We start from the raw sequence: 16,733 nt of genomic DNA on the forward strand, positions 1-16,733 counted from the left end.
ACATAAATCTCAGTCTCTAATGCAAAACCCTGAAAGGATGTAGGTAACTTTGAGTGGATGAGAAGTGATCGGACTATATCTAATAGAGTCTGATTTCTCCTCTCTGACACACCGTTTAATTTTGGTGTAGAAGGAGGAGCTAGTTGTGATACAATCCCATTTTCCTTTAAGTAGTCATTGAATTCTTTAGAGAGATACTCGCCGCCTCGATCTAATCGAATGGTATTAATTTCTTTCCCTAACTGTTTTTCGACTTCTTGTCTGACTTTTTTGAACTTTTCAAAAGATTCAGACTTATGTCTCATTAGGTACACGTAACCATACCATGAGTGATCATCGGTAAAGGTTATAAAATAAACGTGCTGGTTACGTGTCCTAACATTCAAGGGACCACATACATCAGTATGTATAAGGTCAAGTGCGCCTGTAGATCTTTCAGGCTTACCGATAAATGGCGCTTCGTCATCTTACTACCCTGAAGGCAAGGTTCATAGGTTGGAAGATCTTTGTACAGTTAGAAAATCCAAAAGGACCATCTTTTACCAACCTTGTGATACGATCTATATTAATGTGGCCAAGTCGGTAATGCCACAGGCATGTGGGATTAACTGTATCATGAGTCATCTTCTTGGGGATTATTTTCGACGTAGTTTGGGTAATGTTTGTTTCCAGAGAAAGATGGAGAACATAGAGACCTCTCAAGTTCTCCATATGTGAGGAATTTGTTATTCCGTTCAATAGTAATCACATTACTGAATAAGAAAAAATAACTAGCCATGCATAATTTTGAGACGGAAATCAAAATTCTTCTTAAATTTGGTATGAAAAGACAATCTTTAAGTACAATTGTTCATTCTCTGAAAACTAGTTCTACAGTTCCTATGGCTGTAGCTGCAACTGTTGCAGAAGTCCCCAAGTAGAGCGTCACTTCTCCGTCACTTGGTCTTCTGCTTATCTTGCACCTCTGCAGTGATTTATAGGCATGAGTTGAAGCCCCAGAGTCAATACACCAGGAAGCAGAAGTGACCAACAAATTGGTCTCTATGATAAAAGATTCGAAATTACCTTGCTTCTTAGTCTCCAGATAATGAGGACAATTCCTCTTCCAGTGGCCGGTCTGTTTGCAGAAATGACAGGCATCCGATGCCTTATCTTTCTTCTGCATTTTAGTTTTGCTACCATTCTTTTGAGCCTTCTTTTTAGCTTTCCGCTTTTTCTTGCCCGATTTGCCACCTTCAACAAGTATGGCTATCGGCTTATCCTTTTTAATTAGTTCTTCAGTCCTCTGCAACATATTGCTGAGTTTCTGAAGGCTAACGTTTAGCTTATTCATGTTGTAATTCATGATAAACTGATTGAAGGACGGAGGTAAGGAATTGAAGATAGCATAAATTTTGGTGTCATGATCTAGCCTTGACCCGTGAGCCTCTAGTTCATTGATATAACCCATCATCTTTAGACAATGGTCATGAACCTCTTGGTTCTCGGTCATCTGTGCGGTCATAAACAATTTTAAGACCTTTTGTCAAGTAGAACGGTTCTGCTCTTTATATATAGTCTTCAGATTATCCAATATATCCTTGGACACTTTGATCTTATTGAATTGTCGTTGTATCGGATTGTCCAAAGATGTTATAATATAACACCAGGCAAGAGAGTTTTTCTCTTCCCATTCTTGATACTCTCTTCTTCAGGCCTCAGAAGCCCTGTCACCCAGACGATCCGGAGCAGGGTTCTTAGCAATTTTGTCCAATTTCTCGGATGTCAGAACTATCATAAGGTTTTAGAACCAGCCAACATAATTAGGGCCCTTGAGTTTGTTATCATCCAATAGTTTGGTGAAGTTTTCGTTTGCCATTTCTGGTAAAGGCAAGGCAGATTTGTAAGTCCACAACCTAATTGATTCATGTCATCACATAGAAAGGGCTTTTAATCTTTGTTCCATTTCCGTTTTGGGCATCTCTGAGATTCCCTCCAATCTCAGTGACGGAGACAGTTGTCTCTGGAAATGCGGGAAACCACATGGGGTGCATGGAGCCAACTGTTTCAGCTGCAAAACCCCACCACCTTCTGTGAAGGATCTCATCCACTCATCTTATGAGCTTTCCCTTTCAGTCCAGTAAGTGCTCACCCATCATGTTCGTGAACACCAAGGTACTGTGAGAAAGTCTTCCATTTTAGGATAGACCCCTCCCACATCGGTCTATGATGCCTCTATCATCTTATGAAGCAATCCAGCTGATTGCATTAGCAGATGGATAGCCCAATTTTATGGTGCATCTCCACCAATCAATACATCCAACCTTCATACTAATGATGGGAGGCCTTTAGAGAGTTTCATCATATGAATCGCCCTATCACATTTACTTATATTTTTAGGAGGGAACGAATAATTATATCCTAGTTTAATTTAGGTCAAACCAAAGTGGCTCTCACTGACTTTCATAAAGCCAGATTTAGATGGGCACTAAACGGCTAGGGTTCTGCATGGTTCCTCTTGGGGAGGAAGCTGGTGTGGGGCCCGCCATGGTGTGCGAAAGAACCACTATCGAATCAACATGGGCCAAGTGCTTATGGCCCATGAACGTACCCCGTCACACATCCATACATCGCATGCATGAAATCCATAATTGATCCAATCAATTAAATAACCGTAAAACCCATAAATAAAGCCCATTTAATTCTATAATATTACCAATTAATATCATCTAGGTATGTGGGCTGAACTGTAAAAGGCAGTTCGGCCCATATAGCATTTATGCTGAATTGGGCTAAAGCAGTTTTAACATATTTAAATAGGGTTTTACAGATGTTGGCCAAATTGCATCTCACAATTAACCATCAATCCCTCGACCCATGAAGGAAATTTTATAGTTGAGAACAGCCCCCATCGAACCACAGATTCGGTCCAACCAGTTTGGTCCAATCTGGTTCGATTGGGTCTAGGGTTTGATGTTTAATTCAAGATTCAATTCAAGAAGATGATCTGAAATTAAACAATTGATACATGACAATTAAGAATCAGTAAGAGGGCTGCCTGTAAGATTGTTACCCTGCAAAACAAAGATCAGTTCGCAGTATGCAGTTTTTGAAACTGCAAATTGCAGATTGCTGAACTCGAATCTGCGAAATTTTCTCCTTTGCGCTTTTTGCTTCATCTTCGAATGAAATAAAGTAGAAAACCTAATTTTTCTATTATTAAATTACATCAAATTTGTATTCCTATACATACCTTCTAAAAAAAAAAAAAATTAATTACAGACCAAGAATGAATAGAATAAATCAGCAGGTGTGCAGATTTCTTGCGCCAATAAAAGAATTCGATCTCCACCGTACGAACAACCCAAAATCCAAGAAAAATATATAGAACAATTCTAAATATAAATCAGATTAATAAAGATTTAATTTTAGATCATTTGCCCAAAAACTAGGAACCGATTTCCCAGAAGAACGCTAACTACGCAAATCAGGTAGAACACCTTCTGCACATTTGTGCAGATTCAGATCTAGTTTAATTCGGTTCAAGATTTGAACCCGACTTTGATACCACTGAAGGGATGAGAGATCCATCATATGAATGGCTGAACCCTACAGGAAGGTTGGGTGAAATTTCAAAAATTTCTCTCTCTCCCATCTGGAAATCGCATTCCCTATTTTAGAAAACCGCATTTTCAAGGATCAATCTTGAACCAAACTTGACCAGATATGAAACCAAAAGGGAGGAGAGGGATATACCTGATACGAAGTAGCAGTAACTCCCAATGAAGGTGTTCATGCCTAAGGAGAAAACCAAAACCTTCTTCCACTGAAGATGACAGTGTGAGGTGAATTAGGATCAATAGGACGGCTCTTCAGCAAGAACTGAATTCTTCATCAAGAATGGAGTAGAGGGCTGGTGAGCACGACTTCAGATTGCTTCTTCTGCCAAGAAGCAATATCAAGAAAAATTCTTGATCACTCCCACAAGTGGAGATCGAACTGGGTAGGGGTGGCAAAAATAGGGAAGAACTCTGTAGTTTGTTGTGTCTTGTCTGGTATTTTTGCATGTCCGCCCTGCTCTCTTATTTATAGACTTAAAGAGACAACCTCTTAATCTGATTAGGAGTTTCCTGATCCAAATCTTTATTTGAATTTGGATTCTTTAAGTGATAAGGATAATCGCTTATCTTATCTGCAGTTTAAGATTAGCTTACTCCTAATCAAATTAGGAGTTTCCTGATTCAAATTTTTATTTGGATCTGGACTCTTTAAGTGGATAAGACTTATCCTCTTATCTTTATCTGCTGATCCAAACCCAGATCTGCCCCTATTTAATTAATCTAATTAGCCCAGTTCGAATTGGGCTTTAGGCCCATTAAGTTTATGTGCTCACTTAACCTCTTAACCTGTTGCCCAGTTGGTTCTCTTTGTATGGCGTGGGACCCAAACATTGATCTACACATCAACTACATGGGTTCAGCCCAACCTTTGTTACAAGGCTTGGCTGAATTCATTGTAGGAGACAATGAACCCCTGGGCCCATCACTTTGGACTCTTAATGAGCCCAACATTTACACTAAATGGTCCTTGGGTCCAGCCACCTTATGAAAACCCAAGGACTGTGGGCAGATGCAAGATTAGCTCATTAGGTATTATCCTCAATGGTCTTACACTTGACCTCTCAGCCCATAATGATCAAACACTGCCCGACAAGAGAGGACCTCTCCCTCGGTTGCAAGGTACAATGCTGCATTCTCTACTCACATGTATCCCGAGAATTAAAACATTTTGTAAACATTTTGAAACCATAATATATATGTGTATATCTCTATAGAAATATACTTTGCAAAACAAATTTCAACGGTTGAAATCAACTGTCGGCAGTTTAGGTTTCCATCAGAGAGTGCATTCCCGATCATTCACTTTGTCCGAAAAAGGGGCTGATTCTGTCACTATGATCACCCACTCAGATGAATTCTTAGGCTATCCCAACATACCCAGGTTTTGACCCTCTCTAAGGATCTCACTGATTGGCACATCAAAGACAGCCCAATCTAACACCTAGTGCAATATCATAGTCGAGTGTAGGGGTCAGGTGTAACATTCAAGTTTTGCCCATCTATCTCCAAGGTCCAAGGCAATATTGGAATTTTGGTCCAGTTCAGGGTTTCAAGAAAACCCACACTGCATGTACCTCAGGTCTCACCTTGGTGGCTGAGACAAGCCACCCCAACCCACTTGGCGGCACATCAGTGTTTGCCTTGGCAGGATAAATCTCCCCAGATCTATCCAACGGCTGTGAAGATTCTAAACTAACACGAGTCTCATAAGTGTCCAGTTTAAGGGTATTACACCGGAACACACCAAAACACACCAAAACACATGAATCAATTATGTAATTTTATTCATTTACAATAAATGTCATTAAGTACATTAATTTGATTGGAGCTAAGGGCATACACCGTCTAACATTTTAGTGGTCCATTCGGCTGGGCTCAATCTACAAAGGTTGAAGTGGTGGTTGCTCTCACCTGAATCAGGATAATAAAGAATTTGGGAATTTAGAATTTGATCATTGCAGGTGATTCAACAAATACGATAAAATGGTTATGAGACAGAGGGGGCCCTTGGAGATTGAATCATTATCTGACTGAAGCTTGGGATTCTTTGGATGGTTTGAATGTTAATTGAGTTTGGATTCTTAGGGAACACAATCATAGTGCAGATGGCCTAGCTAAATTTGGTGTGTATTTGGAGCATTTGTATAGCAACAAGCTTCCTCTTTTGTAACTTGTAGGGGTTCTCCCCTTGTTTTGTATATCTCCCCTTGATCCTCGATCCCCCCTTTTTTCTTAATAAATTCTGGTTAAATTTTCTAAAAAAAAAAAAAAAAGAAACAATAGAGGAAGATGGAGGGAAAGGGAAGAAGGAAGAGAGTTGTTAGAACCTCTCTCCTGTTCCCCAAAGTTATCTTTTATTCTTTAATTGTAATGAGCACAATTACATGAATACCCATAGTAGGGCGATCGACACTAAAAACAATAATAAAAAAGAAGAAAACAGGCCCATAACTAAAACCTACTACTCATAAGCATAAAACATAAACATAACTAAATGAAAGAAAGAAACTATGGTATCCTTCATATGCTTAGGTTTTTTTGCAATACTCACATACTACATCTTTCTTCTTAGTACTGGCCCTTGGATTCATCTCAGCATTGGCAAAGTGATTCGTTGAGACTTCTGTAAGCTGCACCTGTCACCGAATCTCCTCACTGCTAACCATGGCATAGGCTTGGGATAAGGTCACTTTGTCTTTTGCTAGAATATTCTGTCCGACAATATCATTGTCAAGGTTGAGTCCACTGTGGAAATCAGCGACCTGATTTTGTTTGGGAATAGGTCTTTGTAACACTATCCCACACCTCTTTTGCAGTCTCCATCCACAATTTGTGTTGATTAATATGAGGTTGCATGGAATTCAATAACCAGCTTGCTACAATGTAGTTCTCCTGCATCCATCTCTCATAGGTATAGGGTTATCCTCCGCAGGCTTCGTCTTGGTCCCGGTGATGTACCTCAATTTCCCTCTACTCTATACATGAATCTTTATAGACTGAGACCATGCCAAAAAATTGGTTCCATCCAACTGCATTAAGGTTATTGCCCCCAATAGTCTCCATAGACCCTCTTGGACCAAACTTGGAATTTGTGGAGTGTTTCATCTCACCTCCAATTTGCCCCATTGGCCAAATGAGACAAGCGATAATAAAAATAAGGTGTTACTAGTCAGGACTTACTGCAGGGCTAAAACTACTCTTCAAACAGCCAAGTCAGGGGTTTCATTGGCTTCGACAAAATGGGAGAAAGGGAGAAAGTCTAGCCACTCCTACCAGAGGCTCCAGAAATCTTTACTACTTGGATTGATCTCAAAAATAATCAGAATGCTTCTATTCTAGCCCCAAGAACCACTTCCACATTCCCTCTATATCCCTTAATCTAAGAACTTGGGAAACTCTCCAAGAAACCTGTCTTGGGCCCCAAACAAGCATTGCAATCTTCTCCAAAAACCTCCTCTAACTAGGCTGAATACTTGCTAATCAATTAACCAATCAACTCTCCATACAACCTGTATATGGGATTAAAGAGAAGAAAAAGGAAGAAGGTAGGACTGCCACTCTGCTACCAAGTTGTAGATCCCGCCTGCAATAATCTGAAATAAAATAGAAAATAGAAGAGAAGAAAAAGATTGAAGAAGATGGAAGAGAAAGAAACAATGAAAGAAGATGGAAGGAAAGGGAAGAAGGAAGATAGTAGTTTGAACCTCTCTCCTGTCCCCTAAAGTTATCTTTTATTCTTTAATTGTAATGTAAGCACAATTACATGAATACCCTTAGTAGGCGGCCAGCACTAAAAACAATAATGAAAAAGAAGAAACCAGGCCCATAACTAAGGTCCACTACTCTTAAACATAAAACATAAACATAACTAAAGAAAAGAAAGAAACTAAGTTCCATTCAGCCCATCATCTCTACATTAGAAAACCGGACCGAACCAGCTGGTTGGCCCGGGTTTGGTTATGCCCCAATAATCGCTTTGGTTAAAAAACCAGTGAAAACCAGCTAGCTGGCTGGTTTAACTGGAAAACCGGTGAACCAGTCCCAGTTTCATGAAACCACCCGGGTCCTTAATTAATAGAAAGTTTAAAATATGCTTAGCAAGATTTGAACCCCTGACCTCTCATTGTTATATATTGCTTAACTACCATTAGTCCACCTCTTAACTTGTGTTAATTAATGACTCTTTATTGTACATATTACTTTATTATGCATGTACTTTAAAGAAAATGTAAATTAAGAGACTTGAATTCTAATCATTTGCTTTAAAAATTAAGGAACTTGCCATCAATACACCATATTTAAGTATATTAAGAGTTGTAAAATGTATTATTATATATAAAAATTTATATGACCTGTAGTATATATATGCATATGCCACATCATCATGGTTTGACCTCCAGTTTGACCCCAGTTCAATCTCTGAGCCATGAACCTCTCCCCTCTCCGGTTAAATGCCTGTCCGGTCCTTTGGACATTGTTCTTAATTTATAAACAAATTAAAACTAAAATAAAAAAAATATGAATTAGAACTAAAATAAAACATACATGACAGGTGGCTTTTCATCAAAATTCATGATTCCTGAAAAACTATGATGTCAAAAAGATATAAATTAGAACTAAAATAAAAACTATATCATTATATAGTTTTGTGGGCCCAACTATGATGTCAAAAAGACATGATTCCTGAAAAAACTTATAACCAATCAATTGGCATCATCATAGTGGTAACCAAATCAGGTGGCTTTTCATCAAAATTCATGAGGGGTTTTGATTGGTCAAAGCCTTTCTAGTATCATGTCTTTCTGGCATCATAGAGTTTTCCTAATTTTATATGCAGAAGTGGACATGCATCGGAACTGCAGTGAACATGCATCGGAACTGCTGAGTCCATATCCATGCAATACTGGGTTAAAGATATTTCCAAAAACTTTTAGTATCTTAATACAATAGACTCCTAGCTTGCTGATATGATGGGGGCTATTTATTCAGCATATATTGAAATTTTCTTTTGATCCTTAATGGAAATCTGCATGTCAAAATAGAAGAAAAAACAGAGGATGCATACTGAATGCCATACAATACCTTATACAGTCCATGTTGAAATACTCAATTTTATCTTATAAGCACTGATTCATTGCAAAGTTAAATTTCCATGCTGGACTTTGGATTAGGTAGGTTTTCAATTATGGGAACCTGCATGACATGCCTTCTTTTCCTTTGTAGTTGAATAATGCCACTCTTTAATGTTTGTATTATCTTTATGTTATTTTTATTAAACTTTGCTTCTATAATTCCAAATTGTTGTTGTGAGTGAAGGTTGCTCAACAACTGGCAGAGTGTATTTCTCTACCAGATGGTATTACGGTGCAGGTGAGAGCTGTTGCTAATTTGCCAAAAGCTACACTAGTTATGATAGAACCCAATAGTGAGGATGATTGGGAAGTTCTGGAGCTCAACTCAGACCATGCAGAGGCAGCTATTTTGAAACAGGTACTTCAAATCCTGTCAAGATTCGACAGTTAATCTTTATTTATTTTTATCAGTTAAACAATTCATCTTAATTGAACCATGAAAACCTTGTTCTTTATTGAAACTCAAATACAGTATTTTGCCTATGTCTTCTTCTTACTGTCCAACACCCCTTCTTCACATATTTCTGTTACTGATAGAAAAAATCCTTTCTATGTGTAGGAGATGACAAAAAAAAATTATTTTGGTGGGGTTAAGTATCTAGTGCTTCTTTATCTTTTTAATTTTTTTTCTGTGGAACTATGCAAAAGGCCATTACCCAATGTAGGTCCCAGCTATCTGGAGTCTTGGGGAGGGGTGGACTGGATACGGTCCTAACCTTTGGCAATTTTTTGCAGAAAGTGGCTGCTCTCAGACTCGAACCCACATTCTCACACTTGTCAGCCTGAGATTTTACCATTACCAAGTAATGGCCCCTAATCTGTCGAATTATGCGTACATGTTATATATGTAACATGTGTACATTCATGTAAATGTGTTTTTGTTTATGTATATATGCATATTTAAAGGAGAAAGATTTGTTTGGCTAGGTCAAAAAGGAATTTAACGTGCTATTTGATTACAATTGGTTAATTAATGGTGTTAAGTTCATTGTGCTTGTATTTCCTTTTTCTTTTTCACCTAATTGGTTGATACTTCAGAAACATTTTCCATTGTACCAAGTTTTAGTTTGACATCTTCCATGACAGTTCCTTCCAAGGAGTTGATCCTACCAGAGGCAACATGGGTTTCCACTAAACGTGCTGTTATTATTTCTACCATTCCTGGATTTGGACTTGTACGACTTGCAGTCCACCCAATCAATGAATTCTTGGAATGTTTTATGACAATATATCAAGAACTCAAGTTACTACAGGTCATCCAACCAAGAAACCATGAAGACCAGCCCCATTTTCTTCAGCATACCAGTACTTCTCATTCTACTCAAGTTACTAGTTACTACAGGCCTTCCAACCAAGAAACCATTTAGAACAACCCCATTTTCTTCAGCTTACTAGTATTTCTCATTCCATCATCATCATCATCATCAACATGCTGTACTATTAGTACAAATTATTTTCACTGATAAAAAAATCTTTTTCTTCCTTTTTAATAAATTTTCTTTTTATTTATTATCAAAAAATATTTTTTTGTTTTCATTGTTCTTATATTTTTGCTAACATGGTAACATTTAATAAAAACTTTACATTTCCTGAATGCAGGTTGGTATAGTCTATGAAGGAATGAGATTCCCTTTATGGTTGCATGGTCGCAATATCATTATGTTTCTTGTGGTTTCGACCTTTCCTAAGAAATCGGTAGGTAAGATTATGTCTTATTCACTTGATATTGGTACATGCATTTGTAATGCACTAAAAGTTATAAAAGTAATAGCTCAATCACACAATAAGGGTCCGTTTGGTTTCCTGGAATAGGTGCTTGGAATCGGAATCGGAATGTGCCATCCGATTCCAACCATTTGTTTGGCAGGAATGGGATTCCTATTCCTGTTCTTAGGGGAATGGGATTCCCCCATATGGGGGAATGGCCAATCCATGCCCCCCTAGGGAATCCTGAATCTCTCAAGAAATTAAGAGCTCATGACAAAAATTCCCCAACCCTAAGATTAATAAATTAATAAAATAATATTAAATTAATAATAAGATAATGATAAAATAAAATATTAACAAAAATATTGCAAAATAGTAATAAAATAATAATACTATAATAAAACATTGACAAATTAATAATAACAATCAAAGATATTATTTATTAAATATAATAATAATAAAGTATAAATAAAATGTTAGTATGTGAGAGAGAGAAAAGGCGGAGAGAAAGCCAAGAGACTTCATCTGTTAGGGTTGATCAGTGATTCAGTATGATCGGACCAACCCAGAAAATAGAGTTTATATTAATAAGTGAATGGACAAGATTGTCCTTACAAAAGAAATAAAGGTATAGTTCTGTACAAGATAGAACACTAATATACACACTATAATAAAACATTGACAAATTAATAATAACAATCAAAGATATTATTTATTAAATATAATAATAATAAAGTATAAATAAAATGTTAGTATGCGAGAGAGAGAAAAGGCAGAGAGAAAGCCAAGAGACTTCATCTGTTAGGGTTGATCAGTGATTCAGTATGATCGGACCAACCCAGAAAATAGAGTTTATATTAATAAGTGAATGGACAAGATTGTCCTTACAAAAGAAATAAAGGTATAGTTCTGTACAAGATAGAACACTAATATACACACACTAGTTTACAATAAAGAGAGTAAAATCACAGAACTACCCTCCATCTTCTCTACACTCCCCCTCAAACTGATGCTGGGGAACAAGAAGAAGGTCACGAATGAAGTGACAATCCGCCTCAATATGTATGTTTAGTATGCTCATGAAATACTAGGTTGGATGCAATCTTGATAGCATTCATGTTATCAGCGAACAGAGGGATGATAGATGAGTGATTAATGTTCATATCATGAAGTAGAGCCTTGAGCTAAACTATTTCACTACATGCAGAGGACATTGCTCTATATTCTGTTTTAGTAGATGACTGCTTGTTGTTTCTTGCAATTCCAAGACGTTAGAGAATCACCAAGAAAGATGTAGTAGTAGAACGACGAGTGTTAGGGCAATCTGTCCAATCAACATCTGCATAAGCTTAGAGCAGAGTAGAGGAAGAAGATGAGAAAAATGAGCCATGAGACATCGTTCCCTTGACGTAACAAATGATCCGGAGAACTGCTGAAAAATGGGGCTGACGTGGAGCAAATACAAACAGACTCACGAGCTGGACAACATATGAAATATCCGGTCTAGTCATAGTTAGGTAGATAAGACTACCTACAAGTTTTCAGTATAAAGTAGCATTGGAAGGAGCTCACTCTCATCCTTACTCAGCTTATGGTTAAGCTTTAGAGGTGTATCCACTTGTTTGGAATCAGTGAAGCAAGCCAATGCAACTAAATCAGAGGCATATTTCTGTTGGTTGATAAAATAACCTTGAGGACATCGCTGAATTTCAAGACTAAGAAAATAGGTGACCGGCCCAAGAGGATATTAACATATACCAGGAGGAGAGTCGACCCTTGTGCTTGCTTGAGGGTAAAAAGAAAGTAATTTGAAACACTTTGCTGATAACAAGCCTTCGACACCACTTTAAGGAAGCGGTCAAACCAAGCTCGTGGAACTTGTTTAAGACTGTGTAATGATTTCAGTTTACACACCAGGAGAGGATTATCACAGTATCCAGGAGGTGGTTTCATATAGACTGTCTCTTGTAAATGCCCATGGAGGAAGGCGTTCTTGATGTCCATCTGATGAATTGTCCATAGGGGTGAGCAAATGCTTAGGTTCTACCCAGAACCAAATCAAACCGACCTCGAATTGGTCTTGAACCGACCCTACCCAATCTGTTACAGGGTAGGGTTTGGTTCCAAATTCTTGGAACCGACCCCCACCCAGGCCGGTTCCAGGGTCTAGGGGTTTACCTTACTCGAATTGACCCGATGAATCAGCGTTGGTTGGCCTTGGTGAAATTGATCGTGTTGGAACTTGCCTTGGAACTAAACTTGCCTTGAAATAAACCCAGAAAACTTGGGATGTGAAGATTTGAACCCAAGCATATATGCTTACAAAGGCCATGGTCTCACTTGACCACTGAGTTACATAAGTGATTTGATCATTTGTTTTTATGTGCACAATAAGTAGTGTAAAAGGTAATGTTTACAAAATTTAAATTTAATTTACAAGTTTTTAACCATATAACGATAACCTACATATTAAGTTATCCAATTTAATCAATAAAGATAATATAAGTTTTAAACTATATATTACATTTATTAAAAATCTTTTTTTTTTGAAAGGGGAGAATAAAGAAAGTACAGGTTCCATGGGTAGACCCTGGAACCACCAAGGCTAGAACCAACCCTGGAACCGACCTTCACAAGGTGGGTTTTGCCATGTAATTAAAAGTATTTAGTTAATTACATTATAGTAAACACATTTTTTTCTATTTTCCATTGTAACACTATGAACTAATATCATCATAATAGTAAACACATTTTTTTTCTGGATTTTTAATTAATTGTTGGTATGTTTTTCATTATTATTCAGTAATTTTTGCAATAAACAGCTTCTGCATTTTATATGGTATGTTTTTCATTATTATTCAGTAATTTTTGCAATAAACAGCTTCTGCATTTTATATTTTCATTAATATTTATCATTTTTAATGAGTTCATTATGCACAATAAAGGTCTCAACTCATAAAAATTATTAATTAATTAAAAATACATTAATACAAAGTTATCTAATAATATTATTAAAACTAGCAATTGATATTAACATTTTTAGTATTTACTAAGTTTTATTAATATTTATTTTAAGTGAAAGTTTAGTGGATTTTTAAATTAATAATTTTTTGATTGTTTAATCTCAACCTATTTATATTATTACTATTCTCTCTCTTTTTTTGATTGTTTAATCTCAACCTATTTATATTATTACTATTCTCTCTCTCTCTCTCTCTCTCTCAAATGTAATAATAACATGCATCAAAATATGAGGCCTTGGAAAACCCAAATCTCTTTTTCTCTCTGTAATAGTGTACATCTTTATTGATCCAACCAAAATAGACAATGATTACTTTTTTATATTTTAAAACAAAAAAAAAAATAAAAAATGCAAAAAATGGAGAAAATAGATAAATAGACAATTAGAATGATCTAATCAGCCACTAAAGTTTGACAGAAAGCAGAATAATTGGATTGACATCACTGTAAGCCAAACTGTGCTGATTGTTTGAGCTCATACAAAGCCTTCTTCAACCTACTCACCAGTCCTATACATTGCCTCCATGGTTTTCAAGGTGCCAAGGTGAAGTTGGGCGATAGGGGAGTTGCCTAGTCGCTAGGTGGACGCTTAGGCAACACCTAGGCAATGAGTTTTTTAAAATAAAAAAATATGAACCCTACAGTAGATCCTTAGTTTCGTAGTAATAAGTAGTGATCTTTAACCAATAATCACCATAATTCTCATGAAATAAGTATAAACCCCATAACAATAGATAGAAACTGAACATATTTATGAGTAAAAAACCATGAAAGGAAAGAAACATACAAAACATAAGGGTTGAGCCCTTGTTTTGGTCCTATTGATTTTTCTTGCGTGTCAATTGGATACAATCTTCAAGTTACTTTTTACTTATTAATTCAGGTTTTAAAGTCCTAAAGGGTTCAAGACTATATCACTGACTTGTGTCTCGATTGAGCCCAAACAAATAAGAAAATAACAAAAACAAACTAGTATAACAATAACAAAAAGAAACCCGCAATATGAATAATATTTGTTGTACTACTATTAATAATATAAATAAAAATATAAAACATTATGTGGTGTCTTACGTATAAATATGTTGGCGTTTGGGCGAGGTGACCCTCCAGGAACGCCTTATCGCGTAGGGTTCAAGACTATGTCACTAACTTGTGTCTTGATTGAACCCAAGCAAATAAGAAAATAACAAAAAGAAATATAACAATAACAATATTAATACTATAAACCCGCAATATGAATAATTTAGTCTAACAATATCTATTGTACTACTATTAATAACATAAAATAAAAATATAAAATATTATGTGGTGCCTTACATATAAATATGTAGGTGTTTGGGCAAGGTGACCCTCCAGGAATGCCTTATTGCCTAGGCATTGGTGCCTAGGCGTCGCTTTGAAATCTATGATTGCCTCTGATCAACAAACCTAGGTTGTTGCTTCATATACCCAACCTTTGACACTTTTATGCACAGAAGCCACTCTTAGACTCAAATCGGTGTTCTCATGCTGGTTTTTTCATCCTAGCACATCTGACAGACTTGTGACTGATTTATGGTACCAATATCTGGTTCAGTTCTTATTTGTCTCCTATGGATTCTTCAGTTTATTTTTAATTTGATGGATAATAAAAATTATTAGAGAAGTCTAGAATCTGAGATATACATTTTTGAATTTGGAATCTATGGGATGTAATGTCTGAGGATGCTTCTGCTATAGATATTAATGAACTTGAGGCTTGACTATGTTTTGTTCTCATGTTCTGTTTCCAATAAAAAGTTGTTTTATTCTCATGTTGGTAGTGTCATCTTAGCATATTTATATTCCAAGCAGAAAAGTAAAATCTGCATCTTGGTGAAACAATTATTTCTGATTCAACACACATTTGTCAGTGCAACTTGTGCCAGGAACTGAAGTTGCAGTTGCACCAAAGACACGAAAGAAACATGTTGATTCCTACCAGGATTCCTATAAGAAAGCTTTAAACAAAGAACACTCAAGTACAAAGGCACTATTACGTGTTCAAGATCCAGGCAAAGGATTATTTCAGAGGTTTGAAGTAAAAGGGATTAAGCTGGGGGTTGCACTCACTTCTATTGTTTTTATTCATCCGGAAACAGCTAAATGTGCACCGTTTGATAATTTTCAGTTGGTTACTATATTGCCTAATATACCACCCAATGAGAACCCAAAGGATCATAAAATCAATGCTCTAAGGAAAAGGAGCAGTTCAACTGCTAAGGAAGGAAACCGAGGGGAACCAATAGACAAGGACTCTCCTAGACATGTAGTTACTCATCTTTTGTTTTCAGATTTGGTAGCTAAGGGGCATGTCATGCTTCCTAAATCTCTTCGTCTCTATCTAAAAGTGGGCCTGCACTCATGTAAGTTATTCTTTTACACTTCTTTGTAATTTTTCTCTCTTCATGTGTGTGTGTTTGGAGAGCATCCTATGTAATTTAATCTTTCAACCTTCACCTTCTCTGGTCCAACTTTTGTTTATTAATATCTTAAATTTGTTTGTGTTTGCTCCGTATTTGTATTCACTAGATTACTAGATCATTATTGGGGTTTATGTATGGATGATAAGGAGTTGTACAACAACAAATTGTGGATTTGTGTTGAAATATAAGTAAACTAGAATTATTTAAAGAAATCCAAGAGAAAAGATTTTTTCAATTTTTTTTCCTTAGAGAGGAAAGGAAAGGTGTTTGCTCTTCTACCCTAGAGCAAATCTCCCTACCCTTGGGATGTTTTCTCTAGGACTTCAATGTTTCTGTGTAATGGAAAGCCATTTTTTTTCGATAAATAACTGAAACATTTTATTAATAGATATTAGAAAGATTACAAGGAATTGGAAAATCCCTTGGGTAGGGTATGGTTAGCACCCTACTGCAGAAAAATACATGACAATGAACCAATACAAATGACTCCTATTAATCCCTTGCTTAGCTAAAGCATCAACCAACCCATTTGCAGATCTTTGCACCAATTCTGTCTTTACATTCATGCTTCTTGCCGGCCAATCAATATGCTTGAGTTCATTTCTGTAGCCCCATATTGCTTTCTCACTGGTTTTAGCCATCCAATTATAACTTTAGAATCACTTTCAGTGACTAAGTTAATGACATTCATTTTTCTCATCCTTTGTAGTCCATGCAACATTGCATAAAGCTCAGCCCTTGTGGAATCCCCATAGCCAATTGGTCCGAAGAACATAGCAATGAGCCAATGATATGTCCTCGCATACTTCTAAAGACACCTGCCACGCTTG

At 36.6% G+C, this 16,733-nt stretch overlaps 1 protein-coding gene across 10 annotated transcripts in view; it reads left to right on the forward strand.

Annotated features, from left to right (window-relative positions):
• The window catches only part of PEX1 (peroxisome 1), a 122,050-nt gene that overhangs the window by 11,893 nt on the left and 93,424 nt on the right, over nucleotides 1–16,733 (forward strand). For 9 of the 10 annotated variants that reach the window (XM_088953874.1, XM_088953878.1, XM_088953876.1 and 6 more), the window contains exons 2-4: nucleotides 8,916–9,089; nucleotides 10,331–10,430; nucleotides 15,352–15,843. In XM_088953874.1, coding sequence (XP_088810000.1) covers nucleotides 8,916–9,089; nucleotides 10,331–10,430; nucleotides 15,352–15,843 — 766 coding nt within the window. The remainder of the gene's footprint in view (nucleotides 1–8,915; nucleotides 9,090–10,330; nucleotides 10,431–15,351; nucleotides 15,844–16,733) is intronic. The other variant, XM_088953873.1, reaches the window with a different exon arrangement.

Source organism: Nelumbo lutea, chromosome 7 (assembly GCF_056320005.1).
Source record: "Nelumbo lutea isolate HS-2025 chromosome 7, American lotus-T2T, whole genome shotgun sequence".
In the NCBI taxonomy this organism is placed as follows: Eukaryota; Viridiplantae; Streptophyta; class Magnoliopsida; order Proteales; family Nelumbonaceae; genus Nelumbo; species Nelumbo lutea.